The 20,917-nt window shown below is 45.6% G+C and overlaps 1 protein-coding gene across 2 annotated transcripts in view; it reads left to right on the top strand.

Moving 5' to 3' along the window:
- Positions 1 to 20,917, top strand: part of Pcm (5'-3' exoribonuclease pacman) — a 74,036-nt gene that overhangs the window by 25,033 nt on the left and 28,086 nt on the right. For both annotated transcript variants that reach the window (XM_077677442.1, XM_077677441.1), the window contains exons 17-30: positions 862 to 988; positions 2,249 to 2,338; positions 3,860 to 3,963; positions 7,078 to 7,191; positions 8,778 to 8,852; positions 12,450 to 12,537; positions 15,329 to 15,442; positions 15,641 to 15,739; positions 17,532 to 17,711; positions 18,588 to 18,670; positions 18,770 to 18,853; positions 19,244 to 19,379; positions 19,470 to 19,659; positions 20,272 to 20,486. In XM_077677442.1, coding sequence (XP_077533568.1) covers positions 862 to 988; positions 2,249 to 2,338; positions 3,860 to 3,963; positions 7,078 to 7,191; positions 8,778 to 8,852; positions 12,450 to 12,537; positions 15,329 to 15,442; positions 15,641 to 15,739; positions 17,532 to 17,711; positions 18,588 to 18,670; positions 18,770 to 18,853; positions 19,244 to 19,379; positions 19,470 to 19,659; positions 20,272 to 20,486 — 1,699 coding nt within the window. The remainder of the gene's footprint in view (positions 1 to 861; positions 989 to 2,248; positions 2,339 to 3,859; positions 3,964 to 7,077; positions 7,192 to 8,777; positions 8,853 to 12,449; positions 12,538 to 15,328; positions 15,443 to 15,640; positions 15,740 to 17,531; positions 17,712 to 18,587; positions 18,671 to 18,769; positions 18,854 to 19,243; positions 19,380 to 19,469; positions 19,660 to 20,271; positions 20,487 to 20,917) is intronic.

The following is a 20,917-nucleotide window of genomic DNA, read 5'->3' as shown; positions in this document are numbered from 1 at the left end:
CGCTGCAAATTCTTGCGTGTATACTACAACGTCTAGTGACTCGGAGGTTGGCTGGTTTCTAATAGGCACTTTGTTTTGGAGTAGGGGATAGGAGGGGAAGTCTCTAAACTGTCTGGCCCTGGGGCCGCATCATATGTGCATTTTGCAGTGAAGAGGGCTCAAATCGAAAATGAACCATTAAAAAGCAACCAAACAAAAAAAATTCTTGCAGTAGTGATAATAAGGCCAAAATAAGACAGTAAATGAAGTCCACTCATTTTTAACTTCTGTATCAAACGAATTATTGCAGCATGCATTATTTAAAAGTGAGAACAGGTTGGAAAATACCAACTGGGACAGCTAGTTGTCTTGGAGCACGTGCAGAATGATGTAAAGCCAATAATTTAGTGAGAAAGTAGCTAGTGCACTGATTTCGCTGTTCAACTTATCTGTGGCTGATATTAGGCTTGATAATGCTCAGTTTTGTTCTCTGCATATTCAGGCATCAGAAGGTGGAAGTACTTTGTTGGACGAGACGATCAAAGAAAAAAAACTATGCAAGGATGCTTGTCTGGTCTCTCTATGCCTTGCCTATTCAGAGTCCTTTTTGTGCAAGTGTTCGTCCGTGCGTATGTGTGTTAAAGGGGGGTGGATTACAAAATTCCTTGTTGCCCTGGAAACTCCTAGTAAAACTCTCTTCTTCTTTGATTGTACACCATATTGTGCTCCTCATCCCTCCATGAGAGCATTGTGTCATTTTGTTTCGTCAGTGCAAGCTGAAATTTTGAGTTGTCAGGCTTACTTGTGTGGCTTTGTTGCCACGCATTGCAAATGTTTGGGAAGTGTGCAAGCAGTTTATAAACGCATCCTGTTGCGTTGCAGGGTGGTGGAGGTGGATGCAGCGGCCTTTCGGCTGCCCATAGCCAAGATCAGGAAGGGCCTCCTTGAGGGAAGCAAACTGGACGTCTACTTCCCGGGATTTCCAACCTTCAAGCACCTCGAGTACACCGTAAGCGGCTGCATGTTGCACCCTAAGCGCGTTCTTCTTCTTCTCCTGGGAGTACCACCTCTTGATGTCTATTACAGTTTGGAAGGCCAGGCAACAGGGTTGTGGGCAAAATTGAAGAGGAACAAGAGAGAGAGAAAAAAAAAGCCCTGTATAGTGAGTGAAGGAACTGCAGCCTCTGATATTACGTCCAGTGCTCCGCAGACTTGCCTTGGAAAAGGCTCGGGTTCGATTCCCGGCCGCGACAACCGCTTTTCTGATGGAGGCGAAAAGCGAAAACGCCGGTGTGTACAAGATTTCGGCGCACGTTAAAGATCCCCAGGTGGTCAAAATTAATCCGCAGCCCTCCACTAGGGTACGGCGTGCCTCATCGCCTGCATTGTGTCAGCACATTAAACCCTACAATCAATCAGTGAGCTGGAAGTGGCTGGCTTGTATTCTGCTTTTCATGGTGTGTGTGATACGTTTGGAAATATGAGTGTGTGCTTTAAGGACTGCAATTGTTCAGTAGGGATTGAAGGTTGCAGCATAATTCTTTCGCATAGCCTTGCGCCTATGTAGTGCCGTCGTAATTGGACACACTGGACCTTTGAGGCTGCAGCATTTTGTAGGCTCAAGGGCAGAGTCAAGACTTCAAAAGGCTTTCTATCTTCTTTGGTACATTTCAGGGTTCCTGCGAATCCTTGAAAACCCTGAAAACCCTTGAATTTGAAAAGCTTCTTTTCAAGGCCTCAAAAGCCCTGGAATTTCTAGGGAACCTTAAAAATCCTTGAATTTCTGGAATTTTCCTTTGTAATTAGCATAAAAGCAACATGAGGCTATGTAAGGACTGAGTGAGGATTTTCACTTGGTTGATCTTTCTTAGTGAATAAAGGTTTGCATTATGTAGTACACTGAAAGTGCTTGGCCGTGTAGCTCTAACAAACAATGATGAGAAATTGTCGAAGAAGGAAATGTCGCTGGAGCCATCATTTTGACAAGGGGACTTGCCTGAATGTGAGCCCTTGTTGAAACTTTGGCTCCATCAGTGGTCCCGTTTTCCGCCGATTTCTCAATACTTTAAGCCTCAATTTTACCCTGAGCATCGGTCTCGGATAGTTTTTTAGCAGACAATGAGGTCCTTGAAAATCCACACAGAGAGCCTCGAAAGTCCCTGAAAACCCTCGAATTTTTGTCAAATAAACCGGCATGAACCCTGTGTTTTGAGAACTCGCTTGCATTTGCACGGAGAAGCTGAAGGAGATGCTTCTTCTGTCCATGCAGGGCAGGATGGGCAAGGAGGGCATCAAGGTCTTCCAGTCCCTTACCAGGAACGAGAGCATGATCATCACCATAGTGAACAAAGAGGAACGGGTGAGTGCAACGCCTTTCCCTCCCCGTAATTATGTTGCTCCTTTCTGGTGTGACGCAGGGTAAGGCAGGGTCAGTGTAGAGTCTTTTAAGTGGAGAGCACTTTAGGGGCCTGCCTTGTCGTCATAGCTCGCTTGCTGGACCCAAGTAGAGCCCCGCGGCGTTCCGTCGTAGCGGAGTCCCGTTGTAGCAGCGTCCCACAGAGGCTTCGAAAACCAAGTGGTTTATGTAGTCATAACCGTTCGAAACTCGTGAACCGCTGGCACTTGTCATACATCTCCCCATTGTTTAGCGCAAAGAAAACTGTAGGTACATTTGAGGCAACATGCACGTAATTATTAACCGACAGTTCATTTACTTAGAAGCGCTTGTTGGGTTCGTTTTTTTTAACCGAAAAAAAAAAAAGTGGCAGTGCAATGCCGGCACATGCCGGAGGAAAAGCAAGCACAAAAAAAAATTACTCCCACCTCCCCTCGTGGGAACCCCTTTGTAGATGCGATGCATAGGGGGTTCCGTTGTTGTTTCCGTCAGGTTGATTCTCCCATCGCGTCAAACGTGCCGTGAACCCCTTGCCGCGGCTATGACGCAACGTTGCGCAGCTATGACGCAACAAAATCCAACACAATCCACTTTAATCCAATCCAAGCCAATCCAATCGAATCCAATCCAATTCCCCTCGCGAGAGAGTGTTCGCTATCAGAGAGGAGAGGGGGGTGAGCGGCGGAGAGCGCAGCTCGTGCAGCGAGGAGAATGGGGGAAGGGTGTGGACGGACAACGACAATGCCGTATGGAGGGACAAGGCGAGTGAATGAGATGCCGTCACATCTAAAAGAACAGAGCTCCCGCTGGTGCTGTTTCAGGCAGGGAGCGCGCGAGCACTGCGAAGGTGGGAAATTTGAATTGCATGGGGTGGTAGCAGTGAGCGGATAATGGCGCTACAGCCCATTATGGCAAACCACTGCTCTGCAATTCCGACAGCTTTCACATTGAGTGGAACGGATTTAATTTTTTATTTAATCATTGTCTTGGCAGCACACACTTCTTTCGGAAGCTCGTTTATAGAGCTCCATGAGTGCCTTACCATTCCATTTTCTTTTCCCTTCATATTTCTTGACATTTTAATCTGCAGATTCGATTTCTGGGGTTTTGTTTCTGGGATATTAGCCTTAAGGGCGCTCGGTCTACATGCCCAGCGCTTTCATAGTGCACGGTACATGGAAAATAGTTCTCCTGAAGTTGACAGTATGAAAAAAATCAACAAACTAATTAGATAAACAAATAAATGAAGCCAGGATGAGACAGGATAAAACGCCATACAATGGTGGGGATTCATGCGGTATGCCTCAGGGACCACCTCTCCTTTCTCGTCATGGTTTCTAACACCTGTAAACAAGGCTTCATGCTTCGGCTAGAGAGCTCATCAGGTAAAGCTTACTTTTTATGTCACTTCCGTCAAGAGAAACCGCGCTGTGGTGCCAGTGTCATTTGACGGCATATTTAACCACACCAATTTTTCTCTTGCAGTCGCTGAAGGACATTGCTACAGAGCTTTTGGGCAAGTGTGTTCACGTTCACTGGCCTCACTTGCTTGAAGCCCTCGTTGTGGAGCTGTCCAACAGAGAGGAGAGGTAATGGGCTTCTTTTGCTGGATTGGGCCTGTTAAGGTGTGTGTGCTATCGTGTGCGCATTTGCGTGGTACAGTTTGTGGATGAAACAATGCGGTCGCATATCTGAAACAGAAAAGTTGTGGCTGCTTTGAGTAATGCACCGGCTTTGGCTGTTTTGAGTGTGAAGTTTAGGTCACGGTGCATTGCATTCAGTATTTATCAAACCCTGCAAATCAGGCTTCCACCATGCTGCCGACTTTCACTTTCAAACATTCAGAAAGAAAAAAAAAGCCCCAAAAAGGAGGCAGCTGATAAACTAGCCGAGCTTTGAAAAGGTCTGCTTAGCGTCTCATCTGTTTTTTCACTGGCCAGTGTTTTGTGGGGCAGTTTCGTGAAACTTCTGATTTAAAATTGGCCCAAGTGTGTGAATGTTTGAGTTTCTTGGCTCACTTGTTTGGGCATAAGAACATTCTAGCGACTAGGGAGGACGATTGCACTGGTATGCAGAGTCTGAAGGCAACACTTCACAGTATTCAAGGTTAGCGCAGGTCCTTAAAAAACTTGAAAGTCGTGGAAATATTTAGCAGTCCTTGAAAACGCTTAGTTTTCACGAGGATAATCCGTTGCTTTGTCTTTTCACAAGAATTTAAAGCGTTTAAAGTTTTTAATTAATGTAATGAAAATGTTACGACCATCAGGTTTCAGTGAAAAATTACAATACATCCAGTGTAGTTTTGTTAATTTTAAGCACAAAGCAACACTTGGAGCACGAACTTTTCAATACAATCCGTTTCGTGATCCAATCTCACGGAATCCGGCTTCTGTTTGCCTTCTCCTGTAGTTCTTCCATCGTAGCCTATGGACACTGGCTTGTTGCTTGTTTGCTGCATCTCATGTTCTTCTCCCTGTGTGTTTGCTTTTACGCGGCATATGGCAGCTATGTACCGACATAGTTGACGTTCGCTGTGCCCAAGTACTGCACTTTCAGTAGCCGTGGCTGAGCACGGACCCGTACCCACGGGGTTTCGCCAGGCCCTACGAGTGGGAGTCGTTCAAAATTCTGACCAATCGGAAAAACGTTTGACATTTCATCAGTGGGAGAGTCTGCGCTAAAAAGCTGTGAGCAGATTGTGAAGCGCAATGGCAACGTGAAGCAGCAGGCCGTAGTTCCTTTAACACTTTTTGTGACCACAGAAAAATCGGTTGTCTCTGGGTAGTCTAAGAAATATTTTTTTTTCCTGCCACAGAAAATGACTGAGGCTAAAGTGTAAGGTTTGAAATGATAGAGGAAGGATAGGGCTTTCCAACAGTATTAACTTCAAACGACAGATTTATTACGAATATTATAAAAAAAATTATCAAAACAAAAAAGCAACAAAAAGAAAAAAAAATGATGAAAACATCAGTGCTACTTTGCAGAGGGTAAACATTTAAATATACACTTTGAATAAAAGGCCCTCATAGAATAATACTGCAAATACGAGCTCTGTAAGTACAAAAGTTATTTACAGACATGGAAAAATAGAAGCACTAGTTGCCTATCCTGCCACTGTGCAAAGCAGTTTTTCGACGCTCTGAAACAAAGGTTGGCTCCGATGTGCGGTCGGCGCCAATTGGTCTCGCCTGAACGAAGTCGACACCCTGCAGATAAGAGCTGTGACCTTTAGAACAGGCCGGATATGTTTACATCAATGCGCAGCAGCGATAGAACGACCCAAGGAGAAAGCAAAACTTGCCGGCGGATACCTGCTGACGTTCGGGGGTGGTTGGATGCACTTTTGTCGTCCGTACTGAAGTCTGACGAATCGAAGTCGTCTTTGCGTCTGTGCTGCTACCATCAGCCAGAAATTACAGCTCAGATTCATCGGAATCGGTCGAAATTTGACGTTCCCCTGGAGCATCGGCGAGCGGCATCGACGCTGCCACCGAAACCACGTGCGCCCAACCACGGAGGACCTTTAAAAATCCCCCCCGCGGCAGAGAAAAGAAACTCGAAAGCTAAACTGATGAAGTATTTCCTCTTTTACCATTCGGATGGCGTTAGCTGTCCAGAAACGCTCGGAGAGCGCCAAAATTTGAATTTGTATTCATCGATAACGTATTATCAATGGGAATAGGGACGGTCACAAAAGTGTTAAGGAAAACCTGGTGCTTTGCATGAGTGCATGACCCATGCATGCGAACCCAGCAATCGCGTGCAAGGCCCATGAGTTGGTGACAGATGCAGAGGTTTTGCCCTTGAACCTTTGCCCTTGGACCTTTGCCTTTGAAGTGTGTACGAACCGTGGAAATGAAGTGGATTTAAGGGAGGGTGGAAATGCATTCTGTTCTTGTGACATATTTTATCACAAAATAAGTGTCACAAGTGGATCAACCTTTGCGTAGGAAACTAACGTCCAAATTGTTTTTACTCTGCCTAAATGTTGTGGGTGTTCTGTGGACGTAGGCTTTTATTTTATTGTACTCGTTCGTCGTGTTGTTGGCACATGTTCTAGGTCAGAGGGAGCTAATCCATGCATGAAGTATTGCTTAGCCTTAAATCCCTCATTGATTCAAAGGTATTTAAAAGTCTAAAGGTTGACGATGGTGCGATCAGTGGAAAAGCCTGAAGGGTACACATGCACGCTCTGTGTCAAATCCCTTTTTTTTTTTTTAACATCACTGCTGGCCTAGCCGAAGGAAAACGACATAGGAAATAAGCGTATTCACTTCAGAATGCAGGTCCTGCTGATTATCCGAGTTTGTGAGCTACTGCTTTGGGTATTCTAAATGTGCATCCTTCTTGTACAGTAACTGAAATTAAATAAATATCAAGGCCCTTTCTTCTAATAATTCAGGATTAGCGGAAGTCATCCGTTGCATCCACATTGATCCAGGGGAGGAAGGAACCCTGATAACTTGAAATTGGTTGATTTGCAATTTAATGCAAGGTTGTAGAGTTTTCAGGGTCTCTTACGTTAAAATGTTCACTTTGGGTTCAAAGTGAACCCAAAGTGAACCCAAATTCAAAGACCCAAAGTATCAATTGCTTTCGAATTGGAATTGAAGTTTTATTGTACACATGTACGCCAAATGATGCCGCTTGTGTAAACGCTACGGTCATCCAATCTTACCTCTGTGTCGCTGTTCTTGCAGGTTCTTCTTGGACACCAGTAAGCAAGGGAAAAGCAGCAACAGCATTTCTCAGGAGTCGCTGAACAGCAAGGAACAAGAAATCTTCGAACTGAAGATCGATGCCATCAGGGACAAGTACGGATATTCTTCCATTCTAGAGTCAACTAGAGCTGATGAATCTATTCAGGCGCCGCAGTTTCAATTGAACGCCGCTGCGGTTCACAGAAGAAGAAATAATGAACCGGAGGGCAGTCAAATCCCGCTGCAACAAAATTGACGGGACGTGCGAAAAATTTCGTTAAAGTGGAAAATTCGTTGAGGCGAAATCTGCCCCTACACACCACGGAAGGGCGAGAAAAATAGCCCCGTATATTATCTGCTTTGTTGACCGCATAATGCAACATTTAGAAAAAGGAGCGACACGCAGTTATGGTGTGTTAACAGAGGCACCAGTGGTTATGTTTTTTACCCGCACAGAAAGAAAGTGTTATGGCGAGGGAGGGAGGGAGCGAGGAAATGCAGTCTGAAAACATATTGCTGTGTGACAGGCATATCTACCAAGTTAATTACTAGCAGATTACACTAGGCCCGTTATCATATCCTATGACTAGGCTCAGCAGCATCTGACCTTGGCAGGCACACCGCACGCGCTTGCATTTATTGCAAGTGCATGCTCACAATTAAAGGATGATGGGGGGGGGGTTAAGACCAAACACGAAAACATTAATTTTGCTTTTGTCTTTGAAGATCGGTACGAGGAAAACTGCAGTGATAGCTGCTCACAATGCATACACGACAGTGCACCACCAGGAGGGCACATTCGTGCGATTTCGGCCGGATACGGGTTGGCTGTAGCTCCGGCTTGGCAGTTCGGGCCTGCACCTCATGTAAAGTCAGCCAGCCACATTATTATCACCAGCAAACAATGGTGTCCACAGAGTTTGTTTTTGTTTATGGGTGGTGGCATGGGCGCACAGTGCATGTTTTCAGTGAAACTAAGCGCCCTGGATGTATAAAAAGCTGCAGATGTTTGGCGTGGCGTTATGCTTATTTTGGCGTGAAATAAATGTTCGAATCCAGCCCCACTGAGCAAAAATTTCAGATAATTGAAAACAATCGAGACGAATGGTTCATTGTGGCAAGTACTTTGTTGCATTGAATTCTATGGCTAGCTGAGAGGGAATTAGAAATATTTCATTGAAGCGGAAATTTCGTTGAACCGGAGTTCGTTGTAGCGGGGTTTGACTGTATTATGCTTGCACTTTGCATTGACGCAGTTAAATGGTATAGGCATTTATTGTGTCCCTGTATGGTTTTAAATGCTGCACAACCAGTACCACGTCGTAGTGAACGCAGCTTGCTTCGCAGTGCACAATATCATTGTTTTTCAAAAGTTGAGTGCTTCCCCCTCCCCCTTTGCTTTTGCACGTGTTGTCCAAAGAGGCACAGTGGCGAGGGAAGGTGCAAACCCACCGCCAGAAAGCTGAGGCATTAACAGCAAAACCTGGCTTTGCTATATAACTTGCTGCTCTCTGGGACAGCTGCTGATGGGGATCGACTGCAATGGCGATTTGTGGAGCTGAGGGCTGACATGCTGCAGCAGAAGGAAGAAGTTTGGGAGGCATTCGAGCAAGTTGCTTGCGTGTGCACTGTTGTGATAGGCAGTCACACAGGCATTGTGACCGTCACCTTGTTGATGCTATCGTGTGCTTTTTTCCCAGGAGCCTGGGTCGCTACGGTGTGAAGTTCGACGACATCGATGTGCTGGTTGAGTGCAAAACTTTGACAGGTCGGAGGTAAGGATGCGTAGTGTCTACTTATTCTTGCTCACAAGGTTTTTGGCTTGCTTCGAATGGCTGCCTGAGCTTTACTCTTTTAATAGTTGTCCACTTTAGTAAGCTGAACAACTTTGCAGTTAACTAGGTTTTGTCTCTACTGTCATCATCATCACCATCATCAGCCTGCCTACTCCCACTGCAGGGCGAAGGCCTCTCCCATGGATCTTCAATTATCCTGGTCCTGTGCTAACTGCGACCAATTTATCCTTGCAAACTTCTTGATCTCATCTGCCCACCTAACTTTCTGCCGCCCCCTGCCACGCTTGCCTTCTCTAGGGATCCACTCTGTTGCCCTTAAAGGAGTCATGAAGAGAAAACACAAGTTTGGTTCATTCAAAAGATTGTCTCGTTAGAATCATACTGACACCACTTTTAATGTAAACTTCGCTCAAATAAGCTACATAATTAGGAAAAACGGGAATGGTCATGCGACCCACCAGCTCATTTCCCGCAACAGAACCTATGATGTCACATGAGCTAAGCTCTGCGATTGGCGGAGGCTGGCAGAAGCAGACGCAAATTAGGTAGAGCTTACAAACTAGACGAACGAGCGATTTGCGCTTAAATTTAGGGCACATTCTTTACAAAGCAATAAGAATGATGGGACAAACAGTGGAAGTTACGAAAGCACATGTAAACATAGAAGTACTGATGCGTTCTGCGGTTCGTACTGCGCACAGCATGGTTTGGTTTAGCTGCACAGCACTACGGGGCTTGGGGTTGTCTCAGACGACACTGGCCGATTGACGCAAGCAACGGTGTCTTACGTGACCCCATTTGTCGAGCGAGCACTGTTTCAGGGAACGAATATTTTCTCCCAGAACAAAAACAAGTCAGGTTTAAATGCGGGCAAAAACAAACCAATTGCTTGGCACGGTATGGTGGCGCCATCTAGGTTACAGAACGTAAAGAAACGCGGGAACAAACCAACACCGCTGTACAGGGTGGAGACAACCTTTGAACGGTCCCGTGCCGCCGCAATTGGGCCAACGGGCTCAACGCGTTATTCTTTTCGTTTCCCACGAGACCTAGCAACGCGAAACAGACAATATGATTCAAACTTCTTCAGTAAACCGCGTTGCGGCGATAATTTTAGCGCGGTTTTGACACAATGACTTGCTTCGGCGGCGAGCGAGCGACCGAAAATGGCGGCGCCAGCGTATACGTGTCTCTACCCTGTACGGCGGGTGCGTGAATGAAGGAACTCTAGGCTGCAGAGCGGTCGGTTCCTGTGATGTCACTTGGGACCACGAAAACGCACGATTGAGTGGGAAAATCAAAATTTTTACCTAAATCGTTTAATTTCTCAGTGAATAAAGCACCGTTTGTATCCGGACAAGCACTGGGGGCACTATAAAACACGAAATCTTTCGAAAAAAATCAACTTGCATTTTCTCTTCATGGCTCCTGTAAGGGGGGGGGGGGGACGCTGGTCTTCAAACAACTTCTTTTAATTTTCAAGTAAACCTTGTGAAACTTGCCAGTCTTGCTGCTTTTTTCCCATTGATTTCAAATACTATGTGATTATTTTTCAGCTCGTCAATTAGTACCAAAATAATTGGAGATAATTAGCCATTCTTGGTCAAACAATAGACAGAACAGGGTTGGTCATAAAACTGTAATCTTTATATTTTGCAATACTATGAACCCTGATGAGTGCAATAATCAAAGCAGTTTTTTTTATGCATCACTTGGAACTAATTTTACGGCTCACTAAACTTCAGTGTATGAAATGGGCACTCAAAATGGTTCTTTGCCACTGGTGCCACCAAAGTTTAATGAGCTGTAAAATTTGTTCCAAGTGATGCATCAAAAAACTTCTTCGATTATTGCACTCATCAAGGTTCATAGTACTATTGGAAAATATAAAGATAACAGTTTTATGACCAACTGTCTTGTCTATCGTTGGACCAAAAATGGCGAATTATCTCTAATTATCTTGATACTAATTGACCATCTGAAAAAATAATGGCATATTTGAAATCAGTGGAAAAAAAACAGCAAGGCTGGCAAGTTTTACAGAGTTTACTTGAAAATTAAAAGAAGTTGTTTTAAGACCAGTGTCCCCCCTTAATGGCCAATGGTTATCAGGCCTTCACATTACATGCCTTGCCCACGCCCATTTCTTCTTAATTTCTACTAATATGACCTTAATACGCGTTTGTTCCCTGACCCACTCCGCTCTCCTCATGTCCCTTAATGCTACACCTATCATATCTTTATCTCTACTGTAACTCACGGAAATACACTTTAGCTATGAAACAGCAATATCAGCAACCATTTACCTACTTACTGTCGGAAAATTGTTTGCCTTATTTAGTAATGACATTAGTTGCATTGTGAATTGGTTGCACTAATTTTGCATTATTGAGTTGGTTGCATCAAATGAAAAGTTTAATTAACTGGTGAATTCCGTGAAGCAGCGCTAGTGCAGTGAGAGAGGCAAGTGAGAGTGGATGGAGAATGGTGAGGGGAAGATAGAAAAAGTCTAAGGGGAAGGGAATTGGATGGGTCTATGGACTTGATTGGATTGGTCAAATTGACCAACCAATTGAATCCGAACAGAAGTAAGCAAGTTGATGTTAAGTACATCAGTGTTAATGCTTGCTGAGCAATTGTGTTGCGGAGGAGAACATTCCGCCATAAAGCTTAGCAAGTGTGAAACCACAAGCAATACATGGCATTCTAGATAACGTTTCTTGTGGGGTCTACAATCCCCCTCCCAAAGAAATCACTGATTAAGTATCTCCAACAAGTCATCTCTAACGATTGAGTGATCACCTCCCCCTCCTTCCTTCTTCCCCTTCCCCAACTACGGCCATGTGGCCTCCCCCATCTTAATAAATGTCCTTCATTCATTCATTCTTGTGTACAACAATTTCCCAGCAAGCAACTTCACCCTTATTTTTTTTTTCAAAATATGTTCGTAATCACCTGTGAATTGAAGCTAGGAAATGTGGGCTTCACAATTTTAGTAAACATCCAGCAGCTGTTGTATTGTTGCTGGCTTCATTAATCATGGCAATTAAATGACGATAAACATACTTGAAGAGAAATTATTTGTAATTTGGTTGCTTCCGTTTTTATGTGAAATACCGTAAAATCGCTACTTACAGAGTTTTGCAGCTTGCAGTGTTCAGCGTGTTTTCTCAATTCTGAGCACCCTGTGAATAAATGCACCATTTTCCAGTTGTATGCGAAAGAGGTATTTTAAAAAAAATCGAGATTGTTATGTTACATAGTACATTTACTATCTTGCACACCGCTTCTCACTTCGAGCCCTGTAATTGCGGAAAAAAGGGGGGTGGAAAATGTGGTGCGGTGCTTAGAGTTGACAAAATGGGATAAAAAAAAAAAAAAGCAAGGAGTGTTACCCGAAGCATTACTGGGAAAATTGTGTTTGCTATTGTTATTGGTATGGTGTTCCTTTTCCATGGCTTTTGATATGTGGGAATGTTGTCACTGCTCGAAAACATGGCAGATTGTACCCAAGAGGTGTAAGGGCTCACCTTGACCCCCCCCCTTCCCCCCTTTTGTTTTCATTTCTGCCACCAGGTACGTGTGCTCCAGCAAGGGTCGCATCACGTTCGAGAAGCAGTGGTCCGAGTTCAGCGTGCCCTTTGCACTGCAGTCCATCGTCAAGGTAAGCAAGCAGCTGTCCCATTGTTTGATTAAAGCCACTGAACCATGAGCAGCACTGTTTCCTAAAGTCAGTGTACCGGGGGCTTTAGCTGGAGAAAAGCATGTCGGGACAAAATCCGGCAGGATATTGTCATTGGAATTTTTTCTCCCTTGGCATGACTGCAGCCTACGCCAGCTGTTTGGTGTCACAAAGCCTGTGCTAGTCCACCTTTATGGCTTATTGTTTCCACTGTTAGTGTGTAAGGCTGTGTGCATTTGAGCATGCATTGCTCTTCCTCTCTCCCTTTGATGAACTTGTATTTATTCTCGACTTTTGCCACATACAAAAAGTGTTGCAAGAAAAGAGTTCCCCGCTTCCAGTTGCTATGCCACTCTTTCCTTAACATGCCACTCCCTCCTGAAGTGGTGCATGGTGTATATAGTTAGGCACACTGAGCTGCCTGACATTCTGCATTTTCAGTAAAATCTTGGTGATATGATCACCGTATGAATTTCGGTGGGATACGAATTTGTAACATTCCCCGGCTGAAATACATTGCTTGCAATGGGGAAAACGGCCGTTCCAAACGTGTTGGAGTGCCGCTGCAGATCATACGAATGCGTTAGCAACAGCGGTTGTGGGGTTGAGCCAGGAGAGTGACTGGATTGTGGATCTCCATGGACAGAATGTACCGGACCATGCTTTGCTCGTTTAGGGGGAAGAAGGTAGGAAGCGTTTGAGAGCGTGTCAGCCAGCCAGCTTACGAAAGAAAGCCTGCCGGTTTCCCTCTACGCCATGTTATGCGAACCCTGTTTCTTTATTTCCTTTTTTTTCCCCCTTTCTTTACGTGCATCGCGCACACTGCCGGCTCTCCTTTATACCATTTCCAATGCTTGCACGTCGTTTGCCTGTTCCTGGAAGTTTTATCTGTTTATCACCAGTAGGCTGCGAAAGCAAAAGTCTGTGTCATTCACAGCGAAGTTAGAAAGTCTCATGCGGTGGACACATATGCGAAAAGGAAACAAACAGACCTTGCCCAGGAGTAAGGTTTGGCACTGTCCACTCTGTGCACGATTGTCGGTCAGCGTAACTAAATGACGAAAAATGGGCAGCGATTTAGTGTCATTGCTGAACAAGGAAAAAACTGCACATGTGCAGATTGAGGAAGTTTTATTAACTCGGTTCAAGGAGGTGACGGCAGTGGGAGTGTACTTCGACGGCAAGATGCTACATGAGAAGGCTGAAGACGTTGCACTCTCGCTTGGAATGAGCAATTTTCAAGGCTCCGGTGGTTGGGTCCGCCAATTTAGGGTGGGGCATGGACTCGTTTATGAGTCTGTGAATGGGTAAGGGAAAAAGTGGACGAGGTTGCGGTGAATGACTGGATAGGGACCACCCTGCCTTCACTCCTCGCTGGATGCGAGCCACAGGATGTGTTCAACGCAAATGAAGCCGGTCTCTTCTAGAGTTTGTTGCCTGACAAACAAGAGCCTTTATTTTGAAGGCAAAGTGTGCCAAGGTGGCCAAAAGAGTAAGCAGTGGATCAGTTTTGCTTTGCTGCAGTTTGGATGGCACTGAAAAGATGCAGCTGACAATTATTGGTCGCTATCAGAAATCTTGCTGCTTTAGTGTGGCTGGCCCTTCTTTGCCTTGCATTTACAAGGCCAACCGCATGGTCTGAATGACGTCCGCCGTGTTCAGCCTGTTTTTGACTGACCTCGACTGCAAAGGGGGGAGTGAAAACATGTTTGATCTTGGATCAGTGCGCCTCTCACCCGAAAGATGCCGTCCTCGGAAACGTCAACCTCATTTTTGTGCCTCCAAATACGATGGACCACTTACAACCGTTGGACACGGGCATTATTCGAAACAGCGAGTACCATTTGAAAAACCTCTTGGTGCATCGTCTGCTAGTGAAGTTGGGGCAGACAGGCATGTAGCTGAACACCAGCTTCCTAGATGTGAAAAACTTCATTTTTATGAGCTGGAATCACGTTTCGCAGACTACAATCGCTAACTCTTGTGAAATGTGGCTTTGGCAAGCCATATGAAGACCTTGCACAAGAGCTCCATATGAAGACCATGTGAACTTGCTCCATATGAAGACCTTGTTAGAAGTGGAAATTGTAGCGAACTGGGAGTTGCCACTTGCGATTTTGTCAGTGTCGACAACGACCTTGTGACATGTGGATTGCGTACGGGGGAGGACATTGCTGTAGAGCTGGCCACATCGTAGCCTGTTGTTTTGACCAGCAGGGATGAGGGAGAGGACCCCTGCAGCAATGAAGGCCACAGCAGCAGCCGTCACGGGCAACCTTTGATGGCTGAAGTGCTCCTTGCACTCGACACGCTCGAGGCAGTCAGTGGCACGCGAGAGCATTCAGGAGGTCACGTGCACGCACTTATACGCCTTCCAAAAGGTGATCGTTGACGATTTTGCTAAGAAAAACCAGACAGATAATAAAAATTTTTCTTCCATAAATGAATTCATTTTTTCTTGATTTCACGTGTTTTGAAGGTACGAAGTTCGGATGAATTTCAGCTGATATGAACGTATCATGCGACCCCGTGAAATTCGTGTCACCGAGATTTTACTGTACATAGATTTTGTGCGTAGGGTCAAGATGACGTCCATTTTTTAGCCTAAAAAGCAGTTCCTACGCGAAATGTGTCGCGCCAAGAGTATGGAAGTTGAATCGCACCGACCACTCCTGTTAGCATACTTTAGATCTGCAGTCAGAGATTGCTGGCACGGGGGGGGAGGCACAGCACCTTAACTTCAGTTTTCTTTTTCTTCTTTTTATTGGTGCAGAACATAACGGAACATGCGCCGGACTTTGTGGAGTGCAAGACCATCCCAGAACTGTTCCCCACTGGCTCACACTGCTTCATGGTTGGCCACCCTCATTACGGCTGCCAGGGAAAGGTGGGTGGCCGTTTTTCCTTTATATATATTTTTTTCCTTCAGTCATTTGAAATGTCCTGTCGCTGTAGATCACAGTTTCAATTTCGGTGAAATAACTACCATGTTTTGCTTGGTATGCGCTCATTCTATTTGAGAGCCATTTTATGCCTGAAACATTGAGCGTGTTGAACCAATAGCTCCCCCTCCCCTTTCTAAAAGGTTGTGGATGCTGAGCCAGCCGACAAGCAAGGACGTGTCCTGGTCAAGTTTGTGGTGCCTGTGGAGCCAAACCTGGCCGGTGTCATCCGGAACGAACAGGTGAGCACTCGTCTCTGCCGTTCTTTGAGGGTACCTGGGCGTGCAGTGGCAAACTCAGTGGATGAATGTCCTACGCGTCACCGAAGATGCTCAAATGCAATGCGCTTTTCCCCCACCTTTGGGGCTTACCTGGCGCGTGCCTGTATCGGGAGAGGCGTGCTCACACCAGGCCAAGGGTCGGCTGACTTGGGACTGTGTCTGCAAGTAGTTGGTGCTTATGGCATCCCCATGCCAACGAGAACTCGCCAGCGCGTCAGTGTCAGTCTGGATGCATTCTGCAAACTCGCTCATGGAGCAGTGAACGTAACAGCGCAAAAAGGGTGAACTCAGTAAAGAAAACATTGCCCCAAAACAAATAAATCAACTTAAAAAGAAACAAAAAAAAACATGCACTAGCGGGGATTTGAACTGGGGAATTGCAAAACAATGAACAGCATATGGAAAGGCTAACATGCTAGAATGGTCTAACAATGATGAGGGAACACAACCAAGCAAGAATGAATGGATGTTCTAGACCAACTTTTACATAAAACTCACTTTCTCAACCCAAGACGATAGATTAGTTTTGCAATTACATTGTAGTATTTATCTAACAGCAGTTGGATGTATCCTAGTTGCCGTGCACACACTCCAGTGGTTATATTTCTTTGAAAGAAGCAATCATGGGAATAGAACTCGTAATACGAGAGATAACTCCCATCTCAAATTGTGGCTGCTTTTTCTTCTTTTTATATACTTGTTTTTTGGCGAACCAACGAAGAAAAATACACATCCACAGCAAAAAATGGATGGCAAAAAGATGCTCTTTCCAATGAGATCAAAATGGGGACTGTCGTATTTGTAAGGCGAGGGTCATGAGTTGCAGGAAAGTGCTGTTTGAGTGCTAAAATTTTGCTGATTTGAGCTGGTCTCAATGTTATTAAGGGGGGTGCACTGGTCTTGAGGACATTTTTGTTATTTTTTAACCTATGCGCTTGAGATATACACATGAAGCGTATTTTAATAACATTGTGAGCTCATATATGCAGCCAGTTTTCGTCTACGTGGTTTAAGTTCAAAGTTGTGCAACATGTTATGCCATTCTATTCAGGGCAATTTTTTTATTATCTACCTATGAAATATTCGAATACATTTTATCCCGTTGTGTTCTAGAAGGACCAGGGGGTGCAACTATACCACAGCAGTAATTTTAGCGTTGCTTCTGCAAGCCACTGTAAACTTGTGAAATGTCAGGTCATCAATTACCAATGTTTTCGTAAATCTAACTGTGTTATATTTTGTGCTAGCAAAAAGATATTCATATTTTTGTGGTTTTATTGCACTGTTCAGTTCATAAGCATTCAAATGCAGCAAAAATGATACAAATCTAACCAGTACATCCTGAATATTGTACCCAGGGGACAGTTGACCTCGTGGGGGAAAAAAAAAAGGCTCAGAGAAAACAAGGCACAAACTGTGGAAGTGTAGGGAAAAATGGTCATTTAGGCAACTTCAAAGGGCGACAGTGTTGTAATACTTATGGTACAGATGCAATATTTTGCAGGTACATTCTTTGGGACCTGCAGGGTGCAAATAAAATTAATACCGAATTTTTTTGCAAATTTTTAGTCCTCAAGACAAGTGTACCACTGTGATAATGTGACCCTAGTTTCTATTCCCCAAACGCAAAATTTGCTGAGGCGAGAGAAAAACACCTATAACTTATCGAAAAATGCGGTTTGCAGAGAGCCAAGTGTTCCCCCCACCGAAAGGGTTTCCACTTAAGTCGTTGCTTTCCTCAAACTCCTTTCAGAACTTGCACCGAGTGCACTACATGAGTGCTCACCAGCTGTCGCAGCAGCTTGGCGTGAACGCCCAGTTTGTGTCCCGCATCACGGGCACGGTGTTTGTCCAGATGAACAGCAAGGAGGCGGAATCGGCCTCCCTCATCAACGTTGGCCTCAACCTCAAGTTCAACAAGACCTGCGAGGAGGTATGCCCCGTGGTTTTTCTTGGCTGTAGTGGCATGCTTGTATCGCGCATACTTGTGCGTATAGTACTTTGCCGCTTGAAATGTGGAAATGGCAGAGGGACACTATAGGGTAGTTTGAGTGTGTTTATGTGAGTGTATTGCTGTGCTGGCTGAAAAAGTAGAGAAATGTAGCCCTTCTGACATATGCCGGCTTCTGATGAGGGGGAAATTGACGGTGGGTGTTAAGTTTAAGTACCGTTTTTTATGCAACATTGGCAGGTCTGGCGACAGAGCAAGACTGGCAGTTGAGGTAGCTGAAGGCACATCAGCAAGAAAAGAATACTCCGATTTATGAAATGAGAGGAGTCTTATCTATCAAACTCTAAATGAGACATTCCCAAGTAAAACAAAACAAAGTGCAAGCTCTTGTTTTTTGCTATGTTGTGCGTGCAAGCATGCACCCTCCCATTGCACTTTATTAAGGCTCTAGGAATGTGTGTACAGCATGTAGAGACATCAGCAAGAAAAGAATACTCCGATTTATGAAATGAGAGGAGTCTTATCTATCAAACTCTAAATGAGACATTCCCAAGTAAAACAAAACAAAGTGCAAGCTCTTGTTTTTTGCTATGTTGTGCGTGCAAGCATGCACCCTCCCATTGCACTTTATTAAGGCTCTAGGAATGTGTGTACAGCATGTAGAGAGGTTTCTTTGTATGGGATGTAAAGTCCTTCGATGTAAAGTTTATATGCCATTGTGTTGAATTACATTATTACTGGAACCAGGCTGTCAAAAATAAACTCGGTGTTAGCCGTTCGATAATGTATTGCCACTTGTGCATTAGGCTGAGATTACACATAACACGCGTGCTAAACAGTTATCTCTTGAACATGCAGATACCCGGCTACTCAAGGAAAACCAACGAGAGTTGGCAGTACTCAAGCAAGTGTTTGGAGGTTCTGCAGAAGTATGTCGAGCAGTAAGTGCAGCCTCTGATCCAGTTGGAACCTGTACCCCCTTCTCCGACCGCATCCGTGTGATTGTAATTGCGGTAATTGTGATCTTCCGTTTTCCGCAGATACCTCAGTTTCGTGCAAAGGCTTCTCCCGTTCATGACGCAGGACAAAATTGCTGTCGAAGACCTCTACCCGAAGGGGGTCGGGTGAGTTTCTTTTTGCATTTAAACGTCGACTAGCATAAGCTCTGATATCAGTTTGGTTGCTTACTGGGGGACATCAGCTGAAGAGCGGTGCGAAGCCGTCTCGCAGTGACAGTAACAATGTTGGGGCTGCTGCAAGGAGGTGGCTTGTTTCAGTTTTTGTTCTAGTGGGCATGTTCTTCTAAAATATGCACTTTGAAGTGGGCGTAAGCAACGGAATGGGCTTCGCAATATGTCTGCTGAGTGTTGACTTGGCAGTGGGTGGGATGATTCGTGTGGTCTGCCTTGTGTGAAAGTTACTTGGAGCTAGTTGCTAGCCCTTTAGTCTAGAAACTGTGCCCCAAAAGATAAGGTTAGGTTGTGGCCGTAACTGTCGTCTCTGCCCCAAACCAGGAAGGAGGAGGTGAGGGAGGTAGCCAAGTGGATCAAAGAGCAGGAGTGCTCCCAGGTGCCTCGAGTCAAGAGCGGGGCTGTGCTGCTCGACGAAGGTGTCGTCCAGGCCATCGAGGAGACCGTTGACAAGTCCAAGGTATGCTTCGAGCGTGGGGGCCGCTTTTGGTGCCTCTTGGCACTGATCGTGAGTTGGGCAGCTGCTGCATTGTCTGTGGAACCTCCTCAGGCGAAGCTGCCGCCGCAAGAGGTGATTCTGGACGTGCACCCCAAGCACCTGTTCCGGCCGGGCCTCCAGTTGGGATGGGTGGCACCCGACGACGGCGCCACGTACCATATGTTCGACCGGGTGGTCAACGTGCGGGAAAACTTTGCAGTTCCCCTGGGCTACCGAGGAACCATCATTGGCTTCCTGCCCAGTGAGTGTTCCCCTTCCTTCCCCTCTGGGCATGGTTTTGGCTTGGTGCGTAATAAGGGCAAAAATTATAGGAAAGGGGGGAGGGGAGAGAGAAAGAGAAAGGGCCCAAGCAGTTGTAGGTGTGTGAGTGTTATTTCAAAGACTTTCTTTGAATACGTGTGAACTGCGTGTTCTTCTCTGCGCATTGTTAAGCTTAATGTTCACCCAACACCCCATGTGTCACCTGTGATGGTGCAATGCTTTGGTCATTGTGTTGTTTCAGCCATTTTCAAATTTTGGGGTTTTTTAATGTGTCACAGCTACACCTGAGGTGCACTGTAGTGGGGGGCTCTGGATTAAGTTTGACCACCTGGGGATCTTTAACATGTGCCGAAATCGCGACACACGGGCGTTCTCACTTTTTGCCTCCATCTGAGAAAAGCTGCCACCGCGGCGAGGATCAAACCTGCGTACTTGGGCTCAGCAGCCACTGGCTCAGCGGTGGTTCAGCCTTAGCCACTGAGCCACCGGGGCGAGTCGTTTTGAAAGATGGTGTGGAACTTCATCCAACACAGGCCGTAGTGTTGCGTGCGGAGGGTGCACCATCATCTTCTTGTTCTTGTCGTGCGTGCAGAAGAGGAGAACGAGCCGCAGATGTGCGAGGTGCTCTTTGACGAGCCCTTCCCGGGTGGCCTGCCCCTTCGCTGCTCGGTGGATCGCGGCTACCGCCTGTCCACCCTGTTCCTGGTGAACCTGACATACGGCAACCGCAGCCAGCGCAGCATGCAGCTCTACCAAGTGCCTGCCCGGCGTCAGCAGCAGCTGGACACCCCGGGCTCGTACCCGCAGGTAGGAAACGGACACCATGGTGGCATTGTCTAAGGGGAGGACACGGGTCTTAGAATCCCAAACTTTGGCAAAAAAAAAAAAAAGAAATTGATTGTTCAAAATTGACTATTTTTGGAAAGTAAAGCTGTTTTTCTTCCGGTCAGCCAAATATCCTGATTTTGGAGTACGTATTTTAGCCATAATATCAATTTATAGCCCCAAAGGCCGCTAAAATCTGCCAAGATACGACGCGAAAATAGCATTTTTTCGACGACTCACCGCTCGGGTTTTACATGCGCTGTGGCATCCATCTTGGTCTCATTCAAAAGTGTGCCTTTTCGTTTTTCAATTCCCTACCAGAACTGCTTCGTTTCGTCCATTGGTTGTAAGTAAAACGGGGGTAGAAAAAAGACGGAACGTGCTGCGTGATTGGCTACTGCCTGCATGTGACT

Source organism: Haemaphysalis longicornis, unplaced genomic scaffold (genome assembly GCF_048455015.1).
Source record: "Haemaphysalis longicornis isolate Haplotype H1 unplaced genomic scaffold, Haemaphysalis longicornis Haplotype H1 scaffold_7, whole genome shotgun sequence".
Taxonomy (NCBI): Eukaryota; Metazoa; Arthropoda; class Arachnida; order Ixodida; family Ixodidae; genus Haemaphysalis; species Haemaphysalis longicornis.
The sequence above is the reverse complement of the archived record's forward strand: the minus strand, read 5'-3'. Positions and strand labels throughout refer to the sequence as shown.